This window comes from Maniola jurtina, chromosome 26 (assembly GCF_905333055.1).
Source record: "Maniola jurtina chromosome 26, ilManJurt1.1, whole genome shotgun sequence".
Lineage (NCBI taxonomy): Eukaryota > Metazoa > Arthropoda > Insecta > Lepidoptera > Nymphalidae > Maniola > Maniola jurtina.
In genome coordinates, this window is record NC_060054.1 from 6,988,514 (window position 1) to 7,012,645 (window position 24,132).

Sequence of the window (24,132 nt, forward strand, 5' to 3'; positions counted from 1 at the left end):
AGCGCCATCTAGTGACAAGAAGATGGCGCTGTTTCAATTCCATACAAAACGCAGGTAACTTTTACGCGATTGTAAGCTTGGCCCATATTAATTATCTATAAACGTGTAGAAGTTACTGATTAGATAGTTGGCGCCACTCAAATCATAACAAATCATAACATCATATTAGAAGGCGTCATTGATTGGCTGAAGTTGTTCAACATCTGATCGATAAACGTACTGTATATAAAATTCTTATAGTTTTTAGTTGATGAATTGTAGCATAATAAAGGATAATATTTGTAATCAATATATAAGATGAAAACATCTTTATTACTTAGATGATTTGTTAAACGAGCTTGATGATTTGTATATTAGTCACTAAGTTTATTCATTGTACAATTTGGATTGGCCGATAACGATAAGATAAAAAGGGGAGTGGCTAATAAACGTGGAGAGGTTACCTGTAAGAGTGGTTTTAAAACGACGACATTCGAAAATATACTAACGTAAGAGGAACAACATTTATTTGACACAAATGTAAAAGTTAATAAATTTAAATATGAAATAAAAGTGTAATAATTTATCATAAAGATTGTGTTTGTGATTTCGTCAGACCTTACCCAAAAGGTCAGAAGAGGGACATCAAGAAAATATAATATTTTCTTGTCACGCTCACGACTCAGAGAAACAAGTGGAAATATACAGAGGAACGAGAAAGAAGTGGAGGTCTAGTAGACCACAGACATTTTGGAGCACAAGGCCAATATTTGGGCCTCAATATATCAAAGTACCTAGTCATGGCATCAAAGGATTTCTGGATAAACGGGTAGGATCTTTCCATGATTTTATTTTTATTGATAGCTATTAATGGTAATTTTTTTTCTTTTTTTTATTTGTGTGGGTTTTCGTTTTGTTTGTTCTACATTTAGTTATCATTTTGTTAAAAAGCTTTGCTCCGAGTTGGAATGGAAATTATATAACGTTATGATACCTAGATACCCACATGTTTATAATTCATCTTGTATATTGGTTATACAAATGCGATCGACCTTCAAATTGTGGTTTAAATAACATTGAGGTATTTAGAAGGCTTATTTTACAATGAAAAATGAAAAATGTTTATTTACAAAATGCAGTCTTGTACAATTTTCCTGTTTCTGGTGGTACCCGCACTAGGTTATCCTGTATCGTGGGTACAATGAAATAGATAGTGAACATAGTGTTAAACAATATAAAAAGTGTGGTTTACTTAATGATGGGCGTTATTGTTACTTTTAAATAGTTTTCAGGATGTATCTACTATGTCCTGCCGGGGTTTTATTTCTCATTAAATGATTTCACAGGTAAATATCTCACGGAACGTGGTATTTCAATCTTCACACTTGTAATCGTGTGCCGAATTAGTTTGGTTAAGAGTTACGATAGGGATTTATTTTCACATAGTGGTTTTGTTTACGGAAGGTGAATTTCTGGATTTAGGTTCAATCGTTTGCTGCATTCATTGTATAGATAGATGTTTTCCTTTTTCTAGCACACAGTGACGCGATATTATCACACAGCACTCATTGGGCATCTTGAATGTTGTTTTGTGAAATTATTATTTTTTGTAAACCGCTTTGGGATAAGGTAGAAAAAGTTACATGAAATAGCTTTTCGTTTTACGCCTGCCAGTGAAATAATCCGCCTCTACTTGTAATGGTTACTGAGTGATTGGGGATATAAAGTGTTAATTGATAAAAATGAAGGTGATCCGTTGTAATAAAGTAATAGTGACCAGGGTTAATAAATTGAGCATTTTGAGAAATATAAATCCTAAAATGGGTGTAAAAGTAGGTTTATCTTATCTGGTTATTCTTTAACTAAATTTAAAATTATGGTAGGTAGGTAGTCAGATAGTTTTAAATACGGGGTGCATAAATAAGTGTTTTTTTTTACAAAAGTGAGGAGAAATGTTTTCATTTATCTATTTTTACCACTTGAAACGCGTAATGTTTGAGTTTCAAACATAACTTTGCTGATAACAGCTCACCATGAACAACCCATGGCCGGCCCACTACTGAGCGACAAGTGTCTCCTCACAGAATGAGAAGGGTTTAGGCCGTAGTCTACCACGCTAGATAACAGCTCATTTACTTTTAATACTGGCACAATAATTTGAGTACTACGAGTAGTAGGTAGGTATAGTATATGGGCAGCGGGGGTTTTTTTTTTTACCTGTATTCACGCAATTAACTGTGTACTGCCGCATTTAAATGCAATATGATTTTGTTTTTATTGGATTAACATCGCTTGGCGGGTTAAATTCCTGGCAAATGTTCTATTAAAATTAGAGTAAGTTTTTTTTAATGGTAATATACCTACAGTACTGCCCTTAGGGCAGGGCGCGATAATAAGTACCTACTACCAAAATACTATTTTCTTTGTTGTACGAAAGAAATTTTAGGCAAATATCTTTGCACTACGCTCGCGTTTGTGGCATGACATTATCCCACAAATATATTTTAAAAAAAAAAAATTCACGCTCGCTTGACTCGCTTCGCGATAGTTCAGTTTCGATATGCATTTAGTTAACAAAACTCTCAGGAAACCACGTTTGTTGTGCTCTTGAAATTGATCAGTCTGTTTGATAAAATCGAAATGCGGTGCCTTATAAATTTCGCTTAGGAGCGCCGGTAGTATCTCATGATAATAATATGAATATTGATCATAATTTTTTTTTTTAGGCTGATTAAGCATTGAAGGGTTTTCGGCTGGTCTGGCATTTCGCCTGATTTTATGTTTTTGCTTATTTAGCGCGTTCAGGAAAGCTTTGACAACGTTTTATAACATGAGTATATATTTTTTTTTGTTTTAGTTACCCAAACAGAAAAAAAAAGCATTAAAGATGTGGGACCGAGGGATAAATCTAGTTTGATTTTTGGTTGGATTATGAAGTTGTAGTTAGGGTATTTAAAATAGAAAGATTTCAATTGTAGGAAATGATGTAAAACATGTTGAGGATAAGTTGTGTAATAAAGTCGATAATTCACTTGTTGGATGTCACGCGATCTATTGCGAGGAGGAATCTTTTTCTTGTCTCTGTTTTTATAAATACGGTGTTCTGACGGGTTTTTATTTACGTCTCGGATTATTGAATACTTTCGGTGTTTGATTGGACGGTTAGAGGTTGCAAAAGCAATCGCCCTCTAATTAAATCATTTATTTAGGCATTAGTTCAATTTGGATTAAATCTCGCGAAAAGTCACGGTGGCTGTCTCTCGCGCGTCTTGGAAAGACATTCCTAATGCCTGTTTTTCTGAGGGAGGGATGCATTATCAAGTGAGATGAGCTGCAATGTTTGCGGCTGATTATTTTGGAAAATTTGCAATCGTGGCAAGTGGAGTAAAGTTTGACTAAACTATTTAATGAACTAAGTATATAATGGATTTGGTGAATGGTTATATTATATAACATTTTGATAAATGGATGAATTTGAAGAGTGTATGTATGTGGTTGATGCACATTTGTTTCATATTTTTACTTAAGTTATAAAGTATTACATTTGGTGAGTAGTTATTTATATTTGGTAGGGTAGGTTTGATAAACAGGTAGTTATCTTGATTAATAAGTGAGTTATCATTTTATAAATGCGTACTTTAATGTTTGATGGACTGGTATACTTGATAAATGTGCATATTTTCATACTTCAAAGACAAGTTGTACCTATTAGTTTCTTCAAGCTTTTAGTTGCTGATAATTATATTAACATTCTTTAGAGCGCATGTCCTATGGACGAAATCGTTTATACATACTTTCACTGTTTGAAATGTTACAATCATAAAGATATAGTTATGACTAGAGGAGGTCATAGCTTGTTGCCGCTCTTGTACATCCATGTGTCGACTAGGTATTGTTATCTCAGTATATTTCAGGGAACCTCCGTTCGGGTGAAAGCGATAGCTGTTGGATAAATGCTTGTTGGGTTATCAGAAGACCGTGTAGTCTTCGATGAGGTTACTTGTAAATATTATAGCGAAATAGTAAGTTTAAAAATAGAATGAGGCTAAACTAAAAAAATGAGACAAAGATAAAAATAATAACTTAAAGCATTGAAACAGCATAAAGTGAAATAGTAACTTACAAACTATACATACATATTTACGAATTATGTAGATAGATATAGTATTACTGGATTACGTATATCAAATAAGAATACTGTCAGCTCATGTTTTGTTTTCGGCGTGGTAATTTTACGCTTAAAACTCATAAGAGATATCATGAGGTTCGCTTTCTGTAAAAGTTATTAGCTTTAACAGTTAATTGATTTATTACATTATTTATTTATTATACACTCAACAAGTAAAAGTATTTTGTTTTGACAAAATCCAAAGAAGTACCTATTGGATTAATAAGGCAAGGTACGAAGCATTGGCTGGATTTTACAACATTTAAAGTTTCCTGTTCATTTTTATCATTGAGTTAATTTGAGGCGGAAGGATCCTCTTGAAAATTTTTAAGATTAAGTTATTAGTAAGAAAGTATATTTTGCTTAGGTTAGTTTAAAATGTACAGCTTTAACAGTTAATTGATTTATTACATTATTTATTTATTATACACTCAACAAGTAAAAGTATTTTGTTTTGACAAAATCCAAAGAAGTACCTATTGGATTAATAAGGCAAGGTACGAAGCATTGGCTGGATTTTACAACATTTAAAGTTTCCTGTTCATTTTTATCATTGAGTTAATTTGAGGCGGAAGGATCCTCTTGAAAATTTTTAAGATTAAGTTATTAGTAAGAAAGTATATTTTGCTTAGGTTAGTTTAAAATGTACAGCCGGTAATTTAAAAAAAATATATATATATTTAATTTTACATAATAGGTGAAGCTGGTTGATGCACCAAAAATCGAATTATCATAGGAATTTAATTAAACTAACATTTTTATTTATTATCAACTTCAAATATACAGTAGCAAACTGATTAGTTGGAATACATGCAGTGATTGGAATATTTAAGTTCCGATAGAAGAATCTATATCGTGGCTTGTTCCTTTATGGACAAGAATATTTTTTTTTGACTCGTGGGACCACTTACACAAAATATCAACGTTCGGTTTGGAGGTCTTCCATGGCTATTCCTACAGTTCCATGACGTATTGAAGAGGTTAACACTTTGTCGCTCATCACATCAACCAGCACGGCATTTGGGTATGATGGATGGATGTAGATAGGTACACATTTGATGGGGGGGGTTTAGTGGTTTGTATCAATAGGAACCAGGGGTTGAATGAGGAAGGCTGAGGACAGTACGTGTGGTGCTTACTAGGGAAGGTTTATGTTCAACAGTGACCTTATGATGATGACGATGTAGATGACGATGATGATGATGATGGACGTACGAGGATGAATCTTTTACGAAACGAATAAAGGGAAATCGAACAGATGCGGGTCATTACGGTTAACATATAAAATAATGTATAAGGTACCTACTTTCTTCTAATCTTTATGATCGATCAGCTTGTGATAGAGATCTTGATGTCGTAGAGAATAGAGATGTATCGAACGGAATATTTATTTCATTTTTTTTCCTGCTATTATGTTGATATCGCTTTTCTCTATGAAAAGGAATTAATGATAAACTAATAGGTATCATTCGGCGGCGAGTCGCGACTGTGTCGTTCCCAGGGTCGAATTTGGTAGTTCTGCTTATGTTACTCGAAACGACAAAGTACGCCATATGGTGCATATTATGGCTAAAATAAAATATATAAGTATCATGTGAAATTATAAATCAAAGATTCTTTTTGCATGTAGATATTATATGGTTAAGAGGCACAAGTGACGCAACTACTGTACCCTGGCGTTTGTTTAACATTGTCCATTAGTACTTCAGAATGTGGATTTTGCTAGAAAAAAAAAAAAAAACAATAGGTAATTGTAAGAAATATGGGAAGCGTAATCTGCATTAAAAGAAAAAGTTTGAATTGGAAGCAACCAGGCATAGGATTTTCATACATCCGTAATCACGTTCCTTTCAACTCTCTATCTATCACGGTTCACGATACGCCGTTCGCGGTTCGGGCCGTGACGCACGTGCAGACGGACAGACGGACGGAGAGCAGAGGTTTAGAAAATAGGGTCTCGTAGGCACCCTTCGAGGGGTACGGAACTGGAGAAAACTAAATTATAATAATGATAATAGGTTTTCTAGGTTACCAAGTAAAATTACTTCTCTTAGGTCGGATTGTATTATGATGGATGCTTATGAAACAAAATTAAATGAACGGTCTACTCAAAGTGTTTTATGTTTGCAGGATCCAAGGATGTTGGAAATGAACAAATGAGGGGAAGGAAGACCCAAAACTAGGTATGGGTCAGGGACACAAAATCCCAAGGAAGGAACGGATGGAAAAGCCCCGAGGTTACGGGCTATGGACAAAAAGTCCTATAGGAGGAAGGAGGTGGACCCTAGGATAAGGGTCATTAAAAATTTGGATCTGGAGGGAAAGGACCCTAGGATAAGGGTCATTAAAAATTTGGATCTGGAGGGAAATAAGGACAATCATATATGTATCCCGGTAGAAGAGAGACGCGCCAAGGCTCGGAATCCGCGATTTTCCAATAAGAAGGGAAGAAGAAAATATGTGCGTAAAACTATTGCGTTGAAAGTGTATGAAAATGTTTTGTGATTTAAATCGAGAACTGGCGGCGATTAACTTTAAGTTTAGAGAGTTTATTTTATCAAAAGGACAAGAAGTTCACTTACACATATTCATATTAAGAATCGCTCCCGATTCTAAATATAAATATAGAAGAAAACATAATCTTTAAAGGTATGGTGACTATACAATAATATAAAAAGTCAAAACACGTTATATTCGTTAACAAACTATACCTACATCTAGCTAAGATATCTATGGTGTTTGACACTGTTTGATTAAACTTTAAACTTTGTAAAAGATTTTTCCTCCAGTATGAGTTTCGGCAAGTACATTATGTAGTAGAGCTAGGTAGTTTACATACCATAATTAGTCCTAGCTTTATGTAATTGTAGCATAATAGGTATGTTCGTTTTGTGTACCATATTTATGAGATTTAGCTTTAAAGTGATGCGTGTATGTACGGACTTTAATAGTATTTTCCTAACAAATAGACATATTTTGAATTTGTATAATTGACTTATATAATATAGTTCATCAGTTTTCTTATATAATTCTTTAGTGGGAAGGAGAGTCTAGTTGGAACAGAACTTTTAACAATTTATTTTGAGATACTTGAAACCCTTTAAAGTAGTTTTTAGTAATTAGTTTTACATGCTCATCCCCAAATCTCTATTGAGTGTTCCTGTAAAATATTGGCTTGTGAGTTATAATTGATACTTCGGACTTTATGCATGTACCTACCTTCTTTGATTAAATGGAGGCCTCCTTTAGTTGCTACTGGTCTCGCAATTTTTGATATCTTTATGATTTTTGAAAAATTATTTATAAATTTAGAGTGTCTGCATCTTTTTATTTTAATATTAGCGGAAGAGAACAGAAAAATGAATTTTAGATTAAAGGCTAAATTTGAGTGCTACTGTAGACTGGCAGGTAAAGTTGCGAGGGTAAATAATTTGGAATTGAATTGAGTTTATCTGCTATTTTCTAATTATATCGGATGGAAAGGGTTGCTGCGAGTGCTCTAAAATTAAGTTGCAATCATAATCAATACCAATGTATCAATAAAACTGTATATTCCTTCTAGTTAAGGTTAGCAAGAATATTAATTTAATTAATTACTATCTTAATTTTTTTTTGTTTTGTTGAACTAAGTCTTTGTCATTTTGGTTGTGAAGTTTACATGTTACTTAAGTTTTAATTTTTTTTTTAAAGCGATGAGACTCGCTTAAAACAGGATGGCCGAGCTGTAAGCTTGGCCCATATTAATTATCTATAAACGTGTAGAAGTTACTGATTAGATAGTTGGCGCCACTCAAATCATAACAAATCATAACATCATATTAGAAGGCGTCATTGATTGGCTGAAGTTGTTCAACATCTGATCGATAAACGTACTGTATATAAAATTCTTATAGTTTTTAGTTGATGAATTGTAGCATAATAAAGGATAATATTTGTAATCAATATATAAGATGAAAACATCTTTATTACTTAGATGATTTGTTAAACGAGCTTGATGATTTGTATATTAGTCACTAAGTTTATTCATTGTACAATTTGGATTGGCCGATAACGATAAGATAAAAAGGGGAGTGGCTAATAAACGTGGAGAGGTTACCTGTAAGAGTGGTTTTAAAACGACGACATTCGAAAATATACTAACGTAAGAGGAACAACATTTATTTGACACAAATGTAAAAGTTAATAAATTTAAATATGAAATAAAAGTGTAATAATTTATCATAAAGATTGTGTTTGTGATTTCGTCAGACCTTACCCAAAACGATCGAATAGGTTAAAAATCTCCCACTAGGCACACTGTGTGGCTTTTGAATCGTCAAATGTAGTATTATAGTACGCGACAAGTCGAGATGGCAATCGTGGTATGCGAACATCGAAAATATCGAAAGGGATACCTGAGTACGGAGCCCTTGGTGTGCGAGTCTGACTCGCACTTGGCCGGTTTATCTTTATTCAGATACAAGTTGGCCCTTGAATGCAATCTCACCTGCTGGTAAGTGATGATGCAATCTAAGATGGAAGCGGGTTAACCTGGAAGGGGTATACATACGTACTCAGGCATTTTTTCCGACATTCTGCACGATAAATCAAAAACTATTATGCATAAAAAGAAATAAAAAACTGTTTTAAGAATGTACAGGTAAAGCCCTTTCATATGATAACCCACTTGGTATAGTTATCTTACTTTGAAACTTGAAACAAATTTTTTTTAAATGATGTAACCACAAATTCTAGGTCAACGGGAAGTACTCTATAGGTTTTCTTGACAGACACGACAGACGGGCAGACGGACAGACAGACAGACAGACAACAAAGTGATCCTATAAGGCTTCCGTTTTTCCTTTTGAGGTACGGAACACGTATTTACCCTTGTTTACGCTTCCTCTATTCTCAGGAAGGTGGAGAGCTGTTCCCAGTAGACGCCGCTGGTAAAACGATTCCTTCACCAGTGGACATCCAGGACACGTGGAAGGCTATGGAGGTCCTGGTGGACCAGGGGCTGGTGAGGAGCATCGGCATATCCAACTTTAACAAGAAGCAGGTCGACAGGATCGTGCAGGCTGCCAGGATCAAACCTGCTGTCAACCAGGTATCTATCTACCGTAGATAGAAGCCCACGGAAAATACCGGCCAAGTGCGAGTCAGACTTGCGCACTGAGGGTTCCGTACTCGGGTATTTTTTCCGACATTTTGCACGATAAATCAAAAACTATTTTGCATAAAAATCTGTTTTAGAATGTACAGGTAAAGCCCTTTCATATGATACCCCACTTTGTATAGTTATCTTACTTTGAAAATTGAAACACATTTTTTCTGTGATGTAACCACAAACACAGGTTTTCGGATTTATTCCTTTACTTGTACTATTAGACCCACTTACCAACCAAATTTCGTGATTCTAGGTCAACGGGAAGTACCCTATAGGTTTTCTTGACAGACACGACGGATAGATGGATAAACTGTCAGACAGACAACAAAGTGATCCTATAAGGGTTCCTTTATTTCCTCTTGAGGTACGGAATCCTAAAAATAGGAATTGTTATAGGTATTATATTTTATTTCTAGATAGAAGTTCACCCCTACCTGAACCAGCACAAGTTAATCGAGCACTGCAGGTCCCTCGGCATCACCATCACCGCGTATTCCCCGCTCGGGTCCCCAGACAGGCCCTGGGCCAAGCCGGGTGACCCGCACCTCCTTGAGGACCCCAGGCTCAAGTCCATCGCCGACCGGTACAGCAAGAGCGTCGCACAGGTCCTCATCAGGTCAGCGAACATGAGAGTAACATCCTAGCATCTATCATCCTCCAAACCATGTGACCCATCAGTCATAGTACTAGTTAGTGGTAATCTCTCGGCTCCCCGGTAGACCCTGGGCCAAGCCCAAGGACCCAAAAAGAGGGGTGTTATTAGTTTGACGTGTGTATCTGTGTATCTGTCTGTGGCATCGTAGCTCCTAAACGAATGAACCGATTTTAATTTAGTTTGTTTTGTTTGAAAGGTGGCTTGATCGAGAGTGTTCTTAGCTGTAATCCAAGAAAATCGGTTCAGCTGTTTGAAAGTTATCAGCTCTTTTCTAGTTACTGTACCCTTCATTTGTCGGGGGTGTTATAAATTTTTAATTTACACTTGTAATGAAAATCGTTTTCAATTTCCACTATGTTATCAACCGGTAAGTGTGTAGATAACAGATTCATTAAAAACTTCATAACGTGCCTATCATATCATCATAATAATAAAGTTGTTAAGTATTTACTATACTTATTTTAGTAAGCATAATTACAACATAAATCATTTACCAATAACAATATTGTTTTTCGTAGTAAATCACTCATAAAATGTTGTAAAACTTTAATAAGTCGGTACGCTATAGTTTATACCCGACTGCGGCTAAGTCAAAAGGAAGGGTTATGATTTTAACAGTCTATGTATGTATGTTTGTATCCAGATTCTGTGTTCCACCGTAGTGTCTAAACTACTGGGCCGATTTTGATGAATGAGGTGTCAATCGATTCGTCGTAAAGGTTCGGCTGACATAGGCTACATTTTATACGTAAAAAATTGACCTAACGGATGTTAGAATGAAAAAAAAATGGAGGTCTCAAAAAAATTTTTTTTGCTATTGTATTGAGTGGGATGTCAAATGAAAGAGGAGAAAATTCTGAACTCATGAATATAAATTTAGATACAACATCATTAAACTATACTAAGCGACAGAAAAACTATTTTACTCTAGTATTTCATCGTTTATTAAGACGATAGCAGTCGGGTTTTAGTTTTCAACTTTATCATATTATTACTTCGTATATCAAAGTCAAAGTCAAAATCATTTATTCAAAGTAGGTACAATTGTACTCTTTTTGATGGTCGAAATTGTTAAATTTGTACGATATAGTGGTGATAATTAATTACGTAACTTAAAACTAAAGCTACGAGAGTTCCATACGCGTCCAAGTCTGAGAAGAGCCTACAACAAACTATCGATGCCCCAGTCTAATATTGAACAGATCGTCGATTCAGCAACGGGGAGCTTCCTCACTCTAGGTTGCTCTGTTTGTCGTACAGGTACGCCATCGACCGCGGTCTCATCGTGATCCCCAAGTCGGTGACGAGGAGCAGGATCCAGCAGAACTTCAACGTGTTCGACTTCCAGCTGTCTCCGGAAGATATCCAGCTGTTGGCCAGCTTGGAGTGCAATGGACGACTGTGTAGCATGGGAGAGTGAGTAGCTTTGAAATCTCCACTCAATCAGTTTTCCCTTCCACCTATGATATGGGTACCTTCAAGTCAAGAGTGAATAGGCAACTTCTAGGCAAGCGCGCTCCATCTTAGGCTGCATCATCACTTGCTAGCAAGTCTGATTGCAGCCAAGCGCTAGTCTATATAATTTAAAAAAAAACTAGGTACTGAGCCATTGCCGGCCCACTACTGAGTTCAACATCTGGTTAATTTTGGTGGTTTTTTTTAAATAAAATAATATTAGCCATGCTAATCATGAGTAAGGTTCCCCTTTCCCCTCCAATTAAGCGTAAAGCTTGTGCCAGGAGTGGGTACGACAATAGTGCAATGGGTGGGGATTGAACCGCCGACCTTTCGGAATTCAGTCCACTCCTCAAACCGTTGAGCTATAGGTTTCTTGACAGACAGACTTGACGGACGGACGAACGGGTGGCCGGACTGACAGACAGACAGACAAAGTTTATCCTTTTGAGGTACGGAACCCTAAAAATGGATTGAATTTGGGATTTCCCGCTCCCACTAATAAGACCACAAAGTTCACCACTCGTCGTCGGAATTCTACAATGAAAAGTCAAAAAATACCCAAAAACAGTTTTTTTTTTATTCACTATAGGCAAGCGCTTGCCCACAATCACACCTGATGGAAAGTGATAATGTGGTCTAAGATGGGACGCGTTTACCTAGAAGGTGCCTATTCACTCGTTTTAAAGAATGAATGTTTCACAATGAAAGTCCAATTAATTTGGATATTTGCTTGTTTCAGCGTCCACCATCCAGACTATCCGTTCCATGATGAATATTAAATAAACAAATTAAGTTTAATTCAGTTGTTTTATTTTGCGTAAAGGATCAGCCTAGCTGTTCAGCACGGTTTGGTCCCAACTAATTGAACTCAATAAAGTTTTGTAAATAATTACGTTCTATCATCAACTCATTGCCGGCTCACTACAGAGCACGGGTCTCCTCTAAGTTAGAAGGTTTTGGTCTTAGAGTGAGAAGATTAGCCAATGTCAAGTTTGTAGTTATTCGTAACAAGTTAGTTTAACTATACAAGTATGGACCCCGTCTGTGCCGGCGCTCGCCGACACACGCACGGCACCCCCTTAGAGCGCTTTCCAGTCAGTTTTAACAAAAAAAAAAAACCATAGAAAAAAACACTCCAAAAAGGCAGAGCACGCCCCCCTCCAGCTAACACCAACACAGACGAAATCCATTTATTCCTTTACTTGTGCTATAGCAATTTCGCAGGTAGGTAGACCTGCCAAATTTCAGGATCCTAGGTCAACGCGAAGTACCCTATAGGTTTTCTTGACAGACACGACAGACGGACGGACGGACGGAAAGACGGACGGACGGACAAACAGACAGACAACCAAGTGATCCTTTAAGGGTTCCGTTTTTCCTTTTGAGGTATGGAACCCAAAAAATGGCTAACTTGTATCAGAAAAAAAATTATGTATAACAATTCCAAATTCTACATTTTTGTAAGGGAGAACAAAAAAAAAATCACGAAAAACTTTAAGTAAAAGTTTTATTTCAAGCATTATGATAAATACTCTTTGCTTTCTTCTCTCGCCTGCGCTTCTCCATTCTACGCTTCTGCTTCTCCGTGCTTCGGAGGAGCTTCGCGATCGCTTCGTCTGGTATCTTGTCTTCCGCAGTGCTTCCTTCCGTTGAAGGCTTCATTTTCTTCGCTTCGCTACTCTCAAACGCCTCTGCGGTCTTCAATGCTTCTATGTGCTTCTTGCGTGGTTTTTCACTGCAATAAATACAAGTGAAATTAAAAATTTATAACACCACCGACAAGTGAAGGTTACAGTAACTAGAAAAGACCTGATAACTTTCAAATGGCTGAACTGATTTTCTAGGATTATAGCTATCCAAAGTATCCGAGTTTTCCAAAACATCATTTTCAAATAAATAATTATGTATCTAGGCAACGTCCATCTTGACAGCTTGACATTTGTCAATTGACATAATATTATGAACCTAAGGGTTATCTAACCTTCTTTTTTACAAGAAAACTAGAAAAGAGCTGATAACTTTTAAACGGCTGAACCAATTTTTTTGGATTATAGCTAAGAACACTCTCGATCAAGCCACCTTTCAAACAAAAAAAACTAAATTAAAATCGGTCTATTCGTTTAGGCGCTACGATGCCACAGACAGATACACAGATACACAGACACACAGATACACACGTCAAACTTATAACACCCCTCTTTTTGGGTCGGGGGTTAAAAACACATCTTTGAAGAGCAGCTTCAACAAAGAAATAAATAAAATCCCGTGTTTTTTTTTTTACTGGGACAGTATGGGGAAATCCAAAACCATAGGAGATACAGGGAACATAATACTTTCGCACTAATCCGTTCCCTGATCCAAAGCCAAGCTATTCAGTGGACATCTTTGACATATCTACGTCATATGTCCGATTTGAATTCGAGGCACATCCGAGATATTCTCACGGATGACGGAGAGAACTCGGATGACGGAAGTTGGTGCTAGTGCGTAAGCTACCATACGGACTTTGTCTGTGGTGGCGTTTGCTGGCGCGCGTGTTGTGACTTTTTGGAGTGTTTTTTTGTTAGAAGTGGCCGGTTTTTGTGTCCCGCTGGTGTTTATTGGTGGTGGAACTGACCGAGGAACTGACTGAGAAGCGCTCTAGAGGGGCGCCGCGTGTATGTCGGCGGGCGCCAGCACAGACGAGGTCCATACTTATACATATAGTTTTCCTAACTTGTAAATAACTACACACTTGACATTGGCTAATCAGTGTAAAGCCAGACGAGAGAAGAAAAAAAAAAAAGCTACCATACAAGTAGTGATGACTACTTCGGAACGTATTTTCACGGATTCGGGTCGGATGAGTGCGTAACCACCCAAAGTTTTTTTTGTGAAAACAATTTTGGTATAGTCAGTTTTGGTCAAGCGTGAGTTGACCAAAATTTCTGCTGTCGATTTCTAAGGTTCCGTGACTCAAAACGAAAAAGGGAACTCTTATAGGATCACTTTGTTGTCTGTCTGTCTGTCCGTCTGTTGTCTGCCAAGAAAACCTATAGAGAACTTCCCGTTAACCTAGAAGGTAGGTGTTATAGCAAAAATAAAGGAAAAATTCGAAATTTCATGAACAAATATTAGTATTTTCAAAGTAAGATAACTATACCAAGAGGGATATCATTATGAAAATACTTCACCAGTATATTCTAAAACAGATTTTTATTTATTTTATAAAAATATGCGAGTATGGAACCCTCAGTGCGCAATTCGGATTCGCACTTGGCCGGTTTTTTTTTTGAGATACAATGCTAGTTTCCCTCCGTCATCTCAGGATTGCACAGTGGAGTAGACTGTTCTATGATAACAGATAAAAGCTGTACCTGGATGTGAGGAGCTTACCCAACGGAGTCAAAGATGCCGTCCATATCGTCTGCCTTGACTTCCAACTCCTGGAGCTGGTCTTCCTCTTTCACCTCATGGTTCTGCAGCAGATAACTGCTTTGAGCCAGACCTGGATGTTGAGGAGCTTACCCAACAATCTCCATGGAGTCAAAGATGCCGTCCATATCGTCTGCCTTGACTTCCAACTCCTGGAGCTGGTCTTCCTCCTTCACCTCAGGGTTCTGCAGCGGTGTACGGCTTTGTGACTGCACCAGAACACGGCATTGCTTGGATGTGAGATATTGCTGCAAGGATAGAGAAAAACATTATTTTCACTTCTCGCCTCATACCCTGATTGCCATCTCAACCTGTCGCGGACTATACTATACAGTGGACCCCCGGTAATCCGGCCCCTGTCTAATCCGGCACCCCCTGTAATCCGACATGTCTATTATTTATTATTGAATTTACTAAATTTGACATACATAATGAAGTATGATTTGTACTTCAGAGCATGTATGACATATTATGGAATCTTATCATTAGATTTGTAATTTGTCGGATTACAAGGTACTCTTTTGTAAAAAAATCCGGACTATAGGGGGTCTTAGGCAGTACTCAATAATCCGACAAATTCGATAGTCCGACAATGTTATGCAAAACGTTTGTCGGATTACCGGGGGTCCACTGTAGTCCATTTTTTAATCCCGAAAACCAAAATGACATTTCGTGTGTTGCGGCTCTTTTTTTTTATAAAGAATATATTAGTCATTTTTTAAGCATGACCAACATTCCCCTTTCCCCTCCAACTAAGCGTTAAGCTTGTGCTAGGAGTGGGTACGACAATAGTGCAACGGGTGGGGTTTGAACCTGCAACCTTTCGGTTTTCAGTCCGCTCCTATAACCGTTGCGCTATTGAGGCTACAACTGTGATAGTGATGTGGTGCAATCGATACTTACCGGTAAATATTAACCGATACCGATGTATGAGACAGCAAAATGCTGTCGAAAATAATAATTCGGATTCAAATGAATGGGCTGATTCTCAATTTATGAGTTTTACATACTATTGAAAAATTGCTTAGGTAAATTTTTTTTACATACTTTAATCTTTAAGTGTTCAAATAATGGCGCCGATTCTGTTGTCTTTCTCTAAACTAAAAGAGTATTTGCGTCCTCCTCCTTTTAATATTGTTGAAAAGGGACGGAGCATGAATTTTACATTTAAAGACTCTAAATTTTAGTGCACGCTATAAATTTAAACAATAGGCTCGCGACTGGCCGCTAAAATCACGAGGTTTGACAGCTCTAAATTAACTTTAGAACTGTCAAGATGTGTCCGTCCTTTTCATATTACATTGGTTGATGTTGGTTGGATTGGTTGGTGATGATGACAAGAGGAGGATGGGAATACTCTAAAATGTAGTCGCCAACAGAATCGGTACCAATATGTGATTAGTGCTACTTTTTTATCTAGTAATTACACATTTCGTAGGTTTCATTATGCACGAAATATTATTGTATCAACCATTTTTATCTGAACCGGAACCATGAGGACAACACTATTTTTGCTAAGCTGGTATCATCATTATTTTTAAGTTTGACATTTCTAGCTGTCATTTTGGTCTCTGGGATTAAAAAATCACACTAATATTATAAAGGTGAAAGTTTGTATGTGTGTGTGTGTGTATGTTTGTTACTCTTTCACGCAATAACTACTGAATGGATTTGGCTGAAATTTGGAATGGAGATAGATAATATCCTGGATTAGCACAAAAGCTACTTTTTATCCCGGAAAATCAAAGAGTTCCTGCGGGATTTTAGAAACCGAAATCCACGTGGGCGAAGCCGCGGGCATCTTCTAGTTGACTATAGAATTGTTATTTCTTACCTTGTAGAGCAACTCCTTGCTCTGTCGAGCATGCACTCTGACATGTCTATCTAAGCTGGTGCTAACAATCAGTCCGTCGGTGTGCAGCGCTATACTGGTGACCGCCCCGACTGCGCCTTTGTAGCCTTTGTCGGGCTTACCCCGACGCAGGTCCACTTGGTGCAGTTGGCCCCTGCCGAAACCTACGTACACTTGCCTGGAAATTAAAAAAAAAAAACTTTTTTTTCTTTTAATAATAATAATAATAATAATAATAAGAGTATCTGCACAGACACAACCAAGCAGCCAAAATCCTTCACCAAGAGCTTGCTCTGAAGTACGGTCTCCTGGATGAGAGGTTGCCGTATTACAGGTAGGTACACACCGGTGCCGGTACTCGAGCGCGACGGAGTCCGGCTCTATTGGGACCGGTCCATCATCACGGACAGGACTATTCTAGCGAATAAGCCTGACATCGTGCTGGTGGACCGGGCACAGTCGAGGGTGTTTTTGGTGGACATCAACATTCCATATGACGAGAACCTCGTGAGAGCTGAGACGGAGAAAAAACGCAAGTATCTTGATCTGGCTCACGAGGTTTCCGACATGTGGCATGTGGAGTCCACCGAAATCATCCCAATCGTCATATCTGCAAACGGGTTGATCCCAGTCAGCCTCGCTCACCATCTGAGGCGACTGGGGTTCCGTGGCAGTTCGCTCGCAGCCAGGATGCAAAAAGCGGTCTTGCTAGACTCGGCTAGGATAGTCCGCCGCTTTCTCAACCTGTCGCCCTGACCCCCGGCCGTTTGGTCTCCCCTGCCGGGGCGTAATCCTCCGCCCGGTACAAATATGTATTTATGTAAATGTGTATGTAGGTTTATTTATTTTTATATATGTAAGTATATTATATTATCTTCGGCTTTTATATATATCTATTTTGTAACCGGGCGTGAGAGTAAGTTATATCTATAATAATAATAATAAATAGGTTTTATTGCTTTCTTATTGCTAGTGACTAGTGACATAAACATGTGTTAACTAAACTAAATCTATAAAAATAAAAACTAACAATTAGCAATAGGCCGCAAACTCAGCATGGCTGAGAATTGATGGCAATGCTCAGCGCTGGTTTTCAGTTTGCTCCAAAAAAAAAAAATATTTTTTTTTCTTTTCTGTGGTCTGGTCTAGTCACCACCCTAACGGCAAAGCCGTGCCGCCAAGCAATTTTGCGTTCCGGTACAATGCCGTTTAGAAACCAAAGGGGTGCATTTGGTTTTTAATAAAAACTATAAGACCTTTTAATAAAAACTGCCCTACCCCTTCCCGGTTAGCTCGCTACCATCTTAGACTGCATCATCACTTACCACCAGGTGAGATTGCAGCATGCAAATGACAGACAAACGGACGGACGGACGGACGGACAGACGGACGGAGAGTAACGCTTAGTAGTATTAGCGATATAAACTCACCGCTCATCGAAACCCCGTGTGATGCAAGTGGCCGCCATGTTTTCAAAATCCACATTGCAGACCGGCCTGCGCTGCGCACGAGTGTCGTATAGTCTGGAAAAACCAAAAAATATATATGAATTATAAAGGCGAAAGTGTGTGTGTGTGTATGTGTGTATGCTTATTACTCTTTAACGCATAAACTACTGGACGGATTTGGCTGAAAATTTGAGATAGATAATACCCTGGATTAACACAAAGGCTACTAGGTTATCCTCGGGATTTTTAAAAATCTATATCTACGCGAACGAAGTCGCGGGCATCGGCTAGTGAATGAATAATTAATTGAATAATAGTAGTTTATGCAACTGTTGTATATAATAAGGGGTATTAAACACAATTAAAAAAAAAATTGGTTGTCTGTAAAGTCGGTTTACTGACGATAGTTGAACGTGACAACAAAGGCCGATTGTGCTTCTTTGTCGCCCGTTCCGCGCTCTCGCTTGCACTTCAAGCCTTACATGGAACGCCTCAGAGCGAGGTAACGCCGCATGAGTCATGTTTTTCGTGCGTGCAGCCGGCTCTATCGAATTATAAGACGTTGTCACGTCAAAACCTATATCTACGCGAACGAAGTCGCGGGCATCGGCTAGTAAATAAATAATAATTAATTGAATAATAGTAGTTAAATGCAACTGTTGTATATAATAAGGGGTATTAAAAACAATTAAAAAACTGACTTCAAAAACCACAAACACTAAAAAGTAAAAAAAACATTTTGGTTTCTACACGTGTAAATATGTATGTATGAAGTCGAGCGAGCATAATAAAAGAAACTAAAAATCTAAATGTAAAGTTCGCCCGACTTCACACATACGTCATTACACGTGTGGAAACAAAAATTATTTTTTAACCCCGGACCCAAAAAGAGGGGTGCTATAAGTTTGACGTGTGTCAGTTTATCTGTCTGTGGCATCGTAGCTCCTAAACGAATGAACCGATTTTAATTTAGTTTTTTTTGTTTCAAAGGTGGCTTGATCGAGAGTGTCCTTAGCTATAATCCAAGAAAATCGGTTCAGCCGTTTGAAAGTTATCAGCTCTTTTCTAGTTTTCTTATAGAGGTTTTTATGTCGAGGGTTTTGTTTAAATTTTGAGTTATGCTCTTATCCATTGAGGAGTTCTGTTCTCCATCTCCGAAGATATTCCTGCTTACCTAACGTAGCCGTGTCTAGAGCACACGGCAACCAACTCCTGGGTCAGGAAGGTCAAGTCTGTCACCCAGACTGGTCTGCGAAGCTGCAACCAGTCGTGAGGAAGGTTTTTCGCTGTGAAGAATGGTTCTTGGTCACCTATTCTCCATACTTTGAGGTCATTTTCTTCACCACCTGTAAAAAAAACCGGTCAAGTGCGAGTCGGACTCGCACGCGAAGGGTTCCGCACCATCGTATGGAGAACACATGCGGTACGATGCCATATAGAAACCAAAGGGGTATGGGTTTAATAAAAACTACCATACACCGCTTCCATCTTAGACTGCATCATCACTTACCTCCAGGTGAGATTGCAGTTAAGGGGCTATACTTCTATCTGAATATTTTAAAAAATATGTCTAAGAACATTAATGGACTTCGTCTGTGTTGGTGTTAGCTGGCGGGCGTGCTCTGCCTTTTTGCAGTGTTTTTTTTGTTAAAACTGACTGGAAAGCGCTCTAAAGGGGCGCCGTGCGTATGTTGGCGAGTGCAAATTCAAATTCAAATTCAAAATGTTTTTATTCAATTAGACTTTTACAAGTTCTTTCGAATCGTCAAAAGCATCTACCACTGCAGACACAGACGGGGTCCATACTTGTATAGTTTAACTAACTTGTTACAAATAACTACAAACTTGACATTGGCTAATCTTTGTACAGCCAGACGAGAGAGAAAAAAAAAGAACATTAAATAAGACGTCCACCTTCTATTCGGGACGTTGGGGGTTAGACCTCTAACTTTTCGGAGTTATGTGCTTTTTTTTTTAATTTATTTGCTTTTTTTATTTTTTAGCACTTTAAGCAATTAAATATATTTATAGTTTACTAGCCGATGCCCGCGACTTCGCCCGCGTGGATTTAGGTTTATCTAAATCCCGTGAGAACTCTTTGATTTTCCGGGATAAAAAGTAGCCTATGTGCTAATCCAGCATAATTATCTATCTCCATTCTGAATTTCAGCCAAATCCGTCCAATGGTTTTTGCGTGAAGGAGTAACAAACATACACACACACACACACATACAAACTTTCGCCTTTATAATATTAAGTGTGACTAGAGGATGCCCGCAACTTCATCCACGTGGATTTAGGTTTTTAAACTGTTTGATTTTCCAGGAGTAGCCTATGTCCGTCCCCGGAATATAAGCTAACCCTGTACCTTTCATCAGAATCGGTTAAACTGTTGGGCCGTGAAAAGATAGCAGACAGACAAACACACTTTCGCATTTATAATATTAGTATGGATATTGATATGGATGTTTAAACCCTTCTCATTTTGATAGACAGTCACAGAAGATAAGGCAGATTGTCTCTTTCACTCAACAGTAGCAGAGTGCTGTTCTGCTCGCACTGTCTCAAACTCAAAATGTCCAATTTCACAGGCATCATTAAGTAAAAGACGAAATAGGTTGTCTCTCTCACTCACCAGTGGCAAACAGACTGCAGTCCTGCTCACACAGTCTCATAGTGTCCAATTTCACAGGCATTATTAAGTAATAGAAGAAATAGGTTGTCTCTCTCACGCGCCAGTGGCAAACAGAGTGCTGTTCGGCTCACACTGTCTCAAACTCAAAATGTCCAATTTCACAGGCATTAGTAAGTAAAAGACAAAATAGGTTGTCTCTCTCACTCACCAGTGGCAAACAGAGCGTTGTCCTGCTGTCACAGTCTCATACTGTCCAATTTCACATGCATTATTTTAAGTAATAGAAGAAATAGGTTGTCTCTCTCACTCACCAGTGGCAAACAGAGTGTTGTCCTGCTCGCACAGTCTCATGATGTCCAACTTGGCTCCTGTATGGACGCATGTGTTCTCTTTCTTGCCCCACAGCTGTACAATACCGCTGTCAAGAGCCGCTACCAACCGACGCTTGTACTTCCCTAGACCAACTATGTCTCCCGTACCAAAATCTGCAGTATATGTTTTTGTGAAGCCTTGGAGAGTATTGTATACTTGAATCTGTAAGAACAGATAAGAAACAAGTCTTTTTAACTATAAGTGAACCTAATAACTAAAAAATGAAAATAAAAATTTAGTTGTCAACAGAATCAGTATTATTATAGTATGATTTTTAGGGTATTGTACCTCAAAAGGAAAAACGGAACCCTTATAGGATTACTCTGTCTGTCTGTCCATCTGTCTGTCAAGGAAACCTATGAGTATCTCCTGTTGACCTAGAATAAAAAGCTGCTTTAGAATGTACAGATGAAGCCCTTTCATATGATACCCCACTTGGTATAGTTATCTTACTTTGAAAATTGAAAATAATTATTTGTTCATGAACACAATATACTCTCTGGATTTATTCCTTTACTTGTTCTATAAGACCTACCTACCGGCCAAATTTCATGATTCTAGGTCAACGGGAAGTACCCTATAGGTTTTCTTGACAGACACAACAGACGGATGGACAGACAGACAAGCAACAAAGTGATCCTATAAGGGTTACATTTTTCCTATTGAGGTACAGAACCCTAAAATGGACTATAGTGTACTCTATTTCTGTCAGAAGTGATACAGCTAGTTCATCAAATAGGTACCTGTTGATTCTTCCTCCCAATCAATATCTCAGTTTGCTCATCATTCCCCCAAACCATACATGTGATAGCGTCATCTTTCTGCAGGCTCTTTATTTCTACTAGATTCTCTATGCATTTCTTAGTGTTCTTTGACGATTGCGTGTGGTATTTTATGTCTGGAAATATTACAAGTGTAAATTAAAAATTTTCAACACCCCCGACCAGTGAAGGTTACATACAGTAACTAGAAAAGAGCTGATAACTTTCAAACGGCTGAACCGATTTTATTGGACTATTCCGCGCCTACGATCCAAAGTATCTGAGTTTTCCAAAACATCATTTTCAAATAAATAATTATGTAAATATATGTTTATGTAGGCAACGTCCATCTTGACAGCTTGACATTTGTCAATTGACACTTGAATATTATGAACCTAAGGGTTATCTAACCTTCTTTTCTACTAGAAAACTAGAAAAGAGCTGATAACTTTTAAACGGCTGAACCAATTTTTTTGGATTATAGCTAAGAACACTCTCGATCAAGCCACCTTCCCAACAAAAAAAACTAAATTAAAATCGGTTCATTCGTTTAGGCGCTACGAAGCCACAGACAGATACACAGATACACAGATACACACGTCAAACTTATAACACCCCTCTTTTTGGGTCGGGGGTTAAAAAAAAATGGTTAAGTGTTAGTCGGACTTGCACAGGAAAGGTTCCATACTGTGGTATGAGGAATGACACTTTTCAATTTTTTTTAAATTTTCATGGTGGCAATTTGGAAATTCTTAGTATTTTTTTTTTCTCTCTCTTCTGGCTTTACAAAGATTAGTCAATGTCAAGTTTGTAGTTATTTGTTACAAGTTAGTTAAACTATACAAGTATGGACCCCGGCTGTGCTGGCGCTCGCCGACACACGCACCGCACCCGCTTAGAGCTCTTTCCAGTCAGTTTTAACAAAAAAAAACACTCCAAAAAGGCAGAGCACGCCCGCCAGCTAACACCGACACAGACGAAGACCAAATTTTTAGTATTTGTTGCTATAGCGGAAACAGAAATACATATTCTGGTTCGTGAAATACAACTCACTGACAGACAGACAGACAGACAGACAGACCGACACTGACAGACAAATTAGAGATTTTAGTACCTGATAATCTTTTGGGTAGGAAACCCTAAAACATGTATTAGCCCCGGGTTGGTCGGGTTTGTTTTAACACTTGGTCATGAGTCATGATTTGACTCTAGCACCAGCTCAGAAAGCAAAGTCCACTGAGAAAAGCCGGCAAAAAACACAGCACTATGTATGATTTATGATAGAGCTAGCAACCTGCCACAGGTGACTAGATAAGAGATATCTAAATTCTAACCTAAAATCGAACACTCGTGGGAGAGATCCTTACTTGTAAAGGTCAATTATTCTTTCGATAAAACAAAAACAAACTATTGTAGCCTAAATTATTTAAGCAATAACTTACGTTTAAAGGATCCTATCTTAGAAGCAACGAATAAGTCTATTTCCTTGTCTTCGGTTAGCAACATTTTAATAGCTTTCTCATGTCGTTTTCATATCTTCTTTGAAAAAGCATCAAAATAATTTTGCAATTTGCAAATATAATTCACGCACGTGAATATCCTAGCTAGGTATTTAGTTAGTGCTATTTATTATTTAAAAACAAAACCAAAGACAAAACATCAAAGCATAGAGTAGGATTATCAATTATCAAAGAACAAGCACAGACTCTCTCATCAATCAAAAAGAACGTGTAGTATCGACTAACGTGTCAGAATTAGTTGATACTACAGCTAATATCTTAACCTGGACCCTTTCAAGTAAAGATTTTTATATAAACCTGTGAGGATGATACTGCCATTGTCGCAATTGAGAATGCCATAGCCTACGTTGTCGTATTAGTTTAAAAAATGCGAAAAACCAAATTAAATTTGAATTTCGCGGGCAGGCCCGTCTCATGCCCTCATGATACGGGCCTGCCTGTCTCATGTCTCAAGATGCTTAAAAGTGCTAGTGCTAGAAGTCAAAGAGTATATAATCACTACGTTCTAGAAGCGAGCTCTAGCGGGCTAGAACCATTGATTATTATAATAGATAATAGAGGATTTGCCGCATTCTACTTAGTTATACTTATATATCAGCTCAGCGCGCTATGTTGGGTATCACTCTCAGGGATAAAATCCGGAACGAGGAAATTCGCAGAAGAACAAAAGCGACCGACTTATCTCAAAGGATTAGCAAGCTGAAGTGGCAATGGGCAGGTC

At 37.9% G+C, this 24,132-nt stretch overlaps 3 protein-coding genes across 6 annotated transcripts in view; 1 reads left to right on the forward strand and 2 right to left on the reverse strand.

Annotated features, from left to right (window-relative positions):
- Positions 1-12,207, forward strand: part of LOC123878371 (aldo-keto reductase family 1 member B1-like) — an 18,870-nt gene extending 6,663 nt beyond the window's left edge. Inside the window, exons 4-7 of the mRNA XM_045925568.1 lie at positions 9,042-9,236; positions 9,713-9,912; positions 11,212-11,367; positions 12,149-12,207. Coding sequence (XP_045781524.1) covers positions 9,042-9,236; positions 9,713-9,912; positions 11,212-11,367; positions 12,149-12,188 — 591 coding nt within the window. The 3' untranslated portion in view covers positions 12,189-12,207. The remainder of the gene's footprint in view (positions 1-9,041; positions 9,237-9,712; positions 9,913-11,211; positions 11,368-12,148) is intronic.
- Positions 1-24,132, reverse strand: part of LOC123878314 (zinc finger protein 436-like) — a 382,404-nt gene that overhangs the window by 342,032 nt on the left and 16,240 nt on the right. The window lies entirely within an intron of this gene.
- Positions 12,900-23,556, reverse strand: LOC123878357 (WD repeat-containing protein 74). Of its 2 annotated transcripts, none has more exons than XM_045925550.1 (8): positions 23,334-23,556; positions 21,878-22,028; positions 21,070-21,296; positions 19,298-19,469; positions 18,106-18,198; positions 16,658-16,853; positions 14,917-15,071; positions 12,900-13,144 (listed from the first exon to the last, which is right to left on the reverse strand). In XM_045925550.1, the coding sequence occupies exons 1-8, from the start codon at positions 23,395-23,397 to the stop codon at positions 12,922-12,924; spliced, it is 1,281 nt and encodes a 426-aa protein (XP_045781506.1). In that variant the 5' UTR covers positions 23,398-23,556; the 3' UTR covers positions 12,900-12,921. The 2 variants fall into 2 exon arrangements, with proteins under 2 accessions (XP_045781506.1, XP_045781505.1); XM_045925549.1 differs by having other exon boundaries at positions 21,070-21,292; positions 21,874-22,028; positions 23,334-23,553.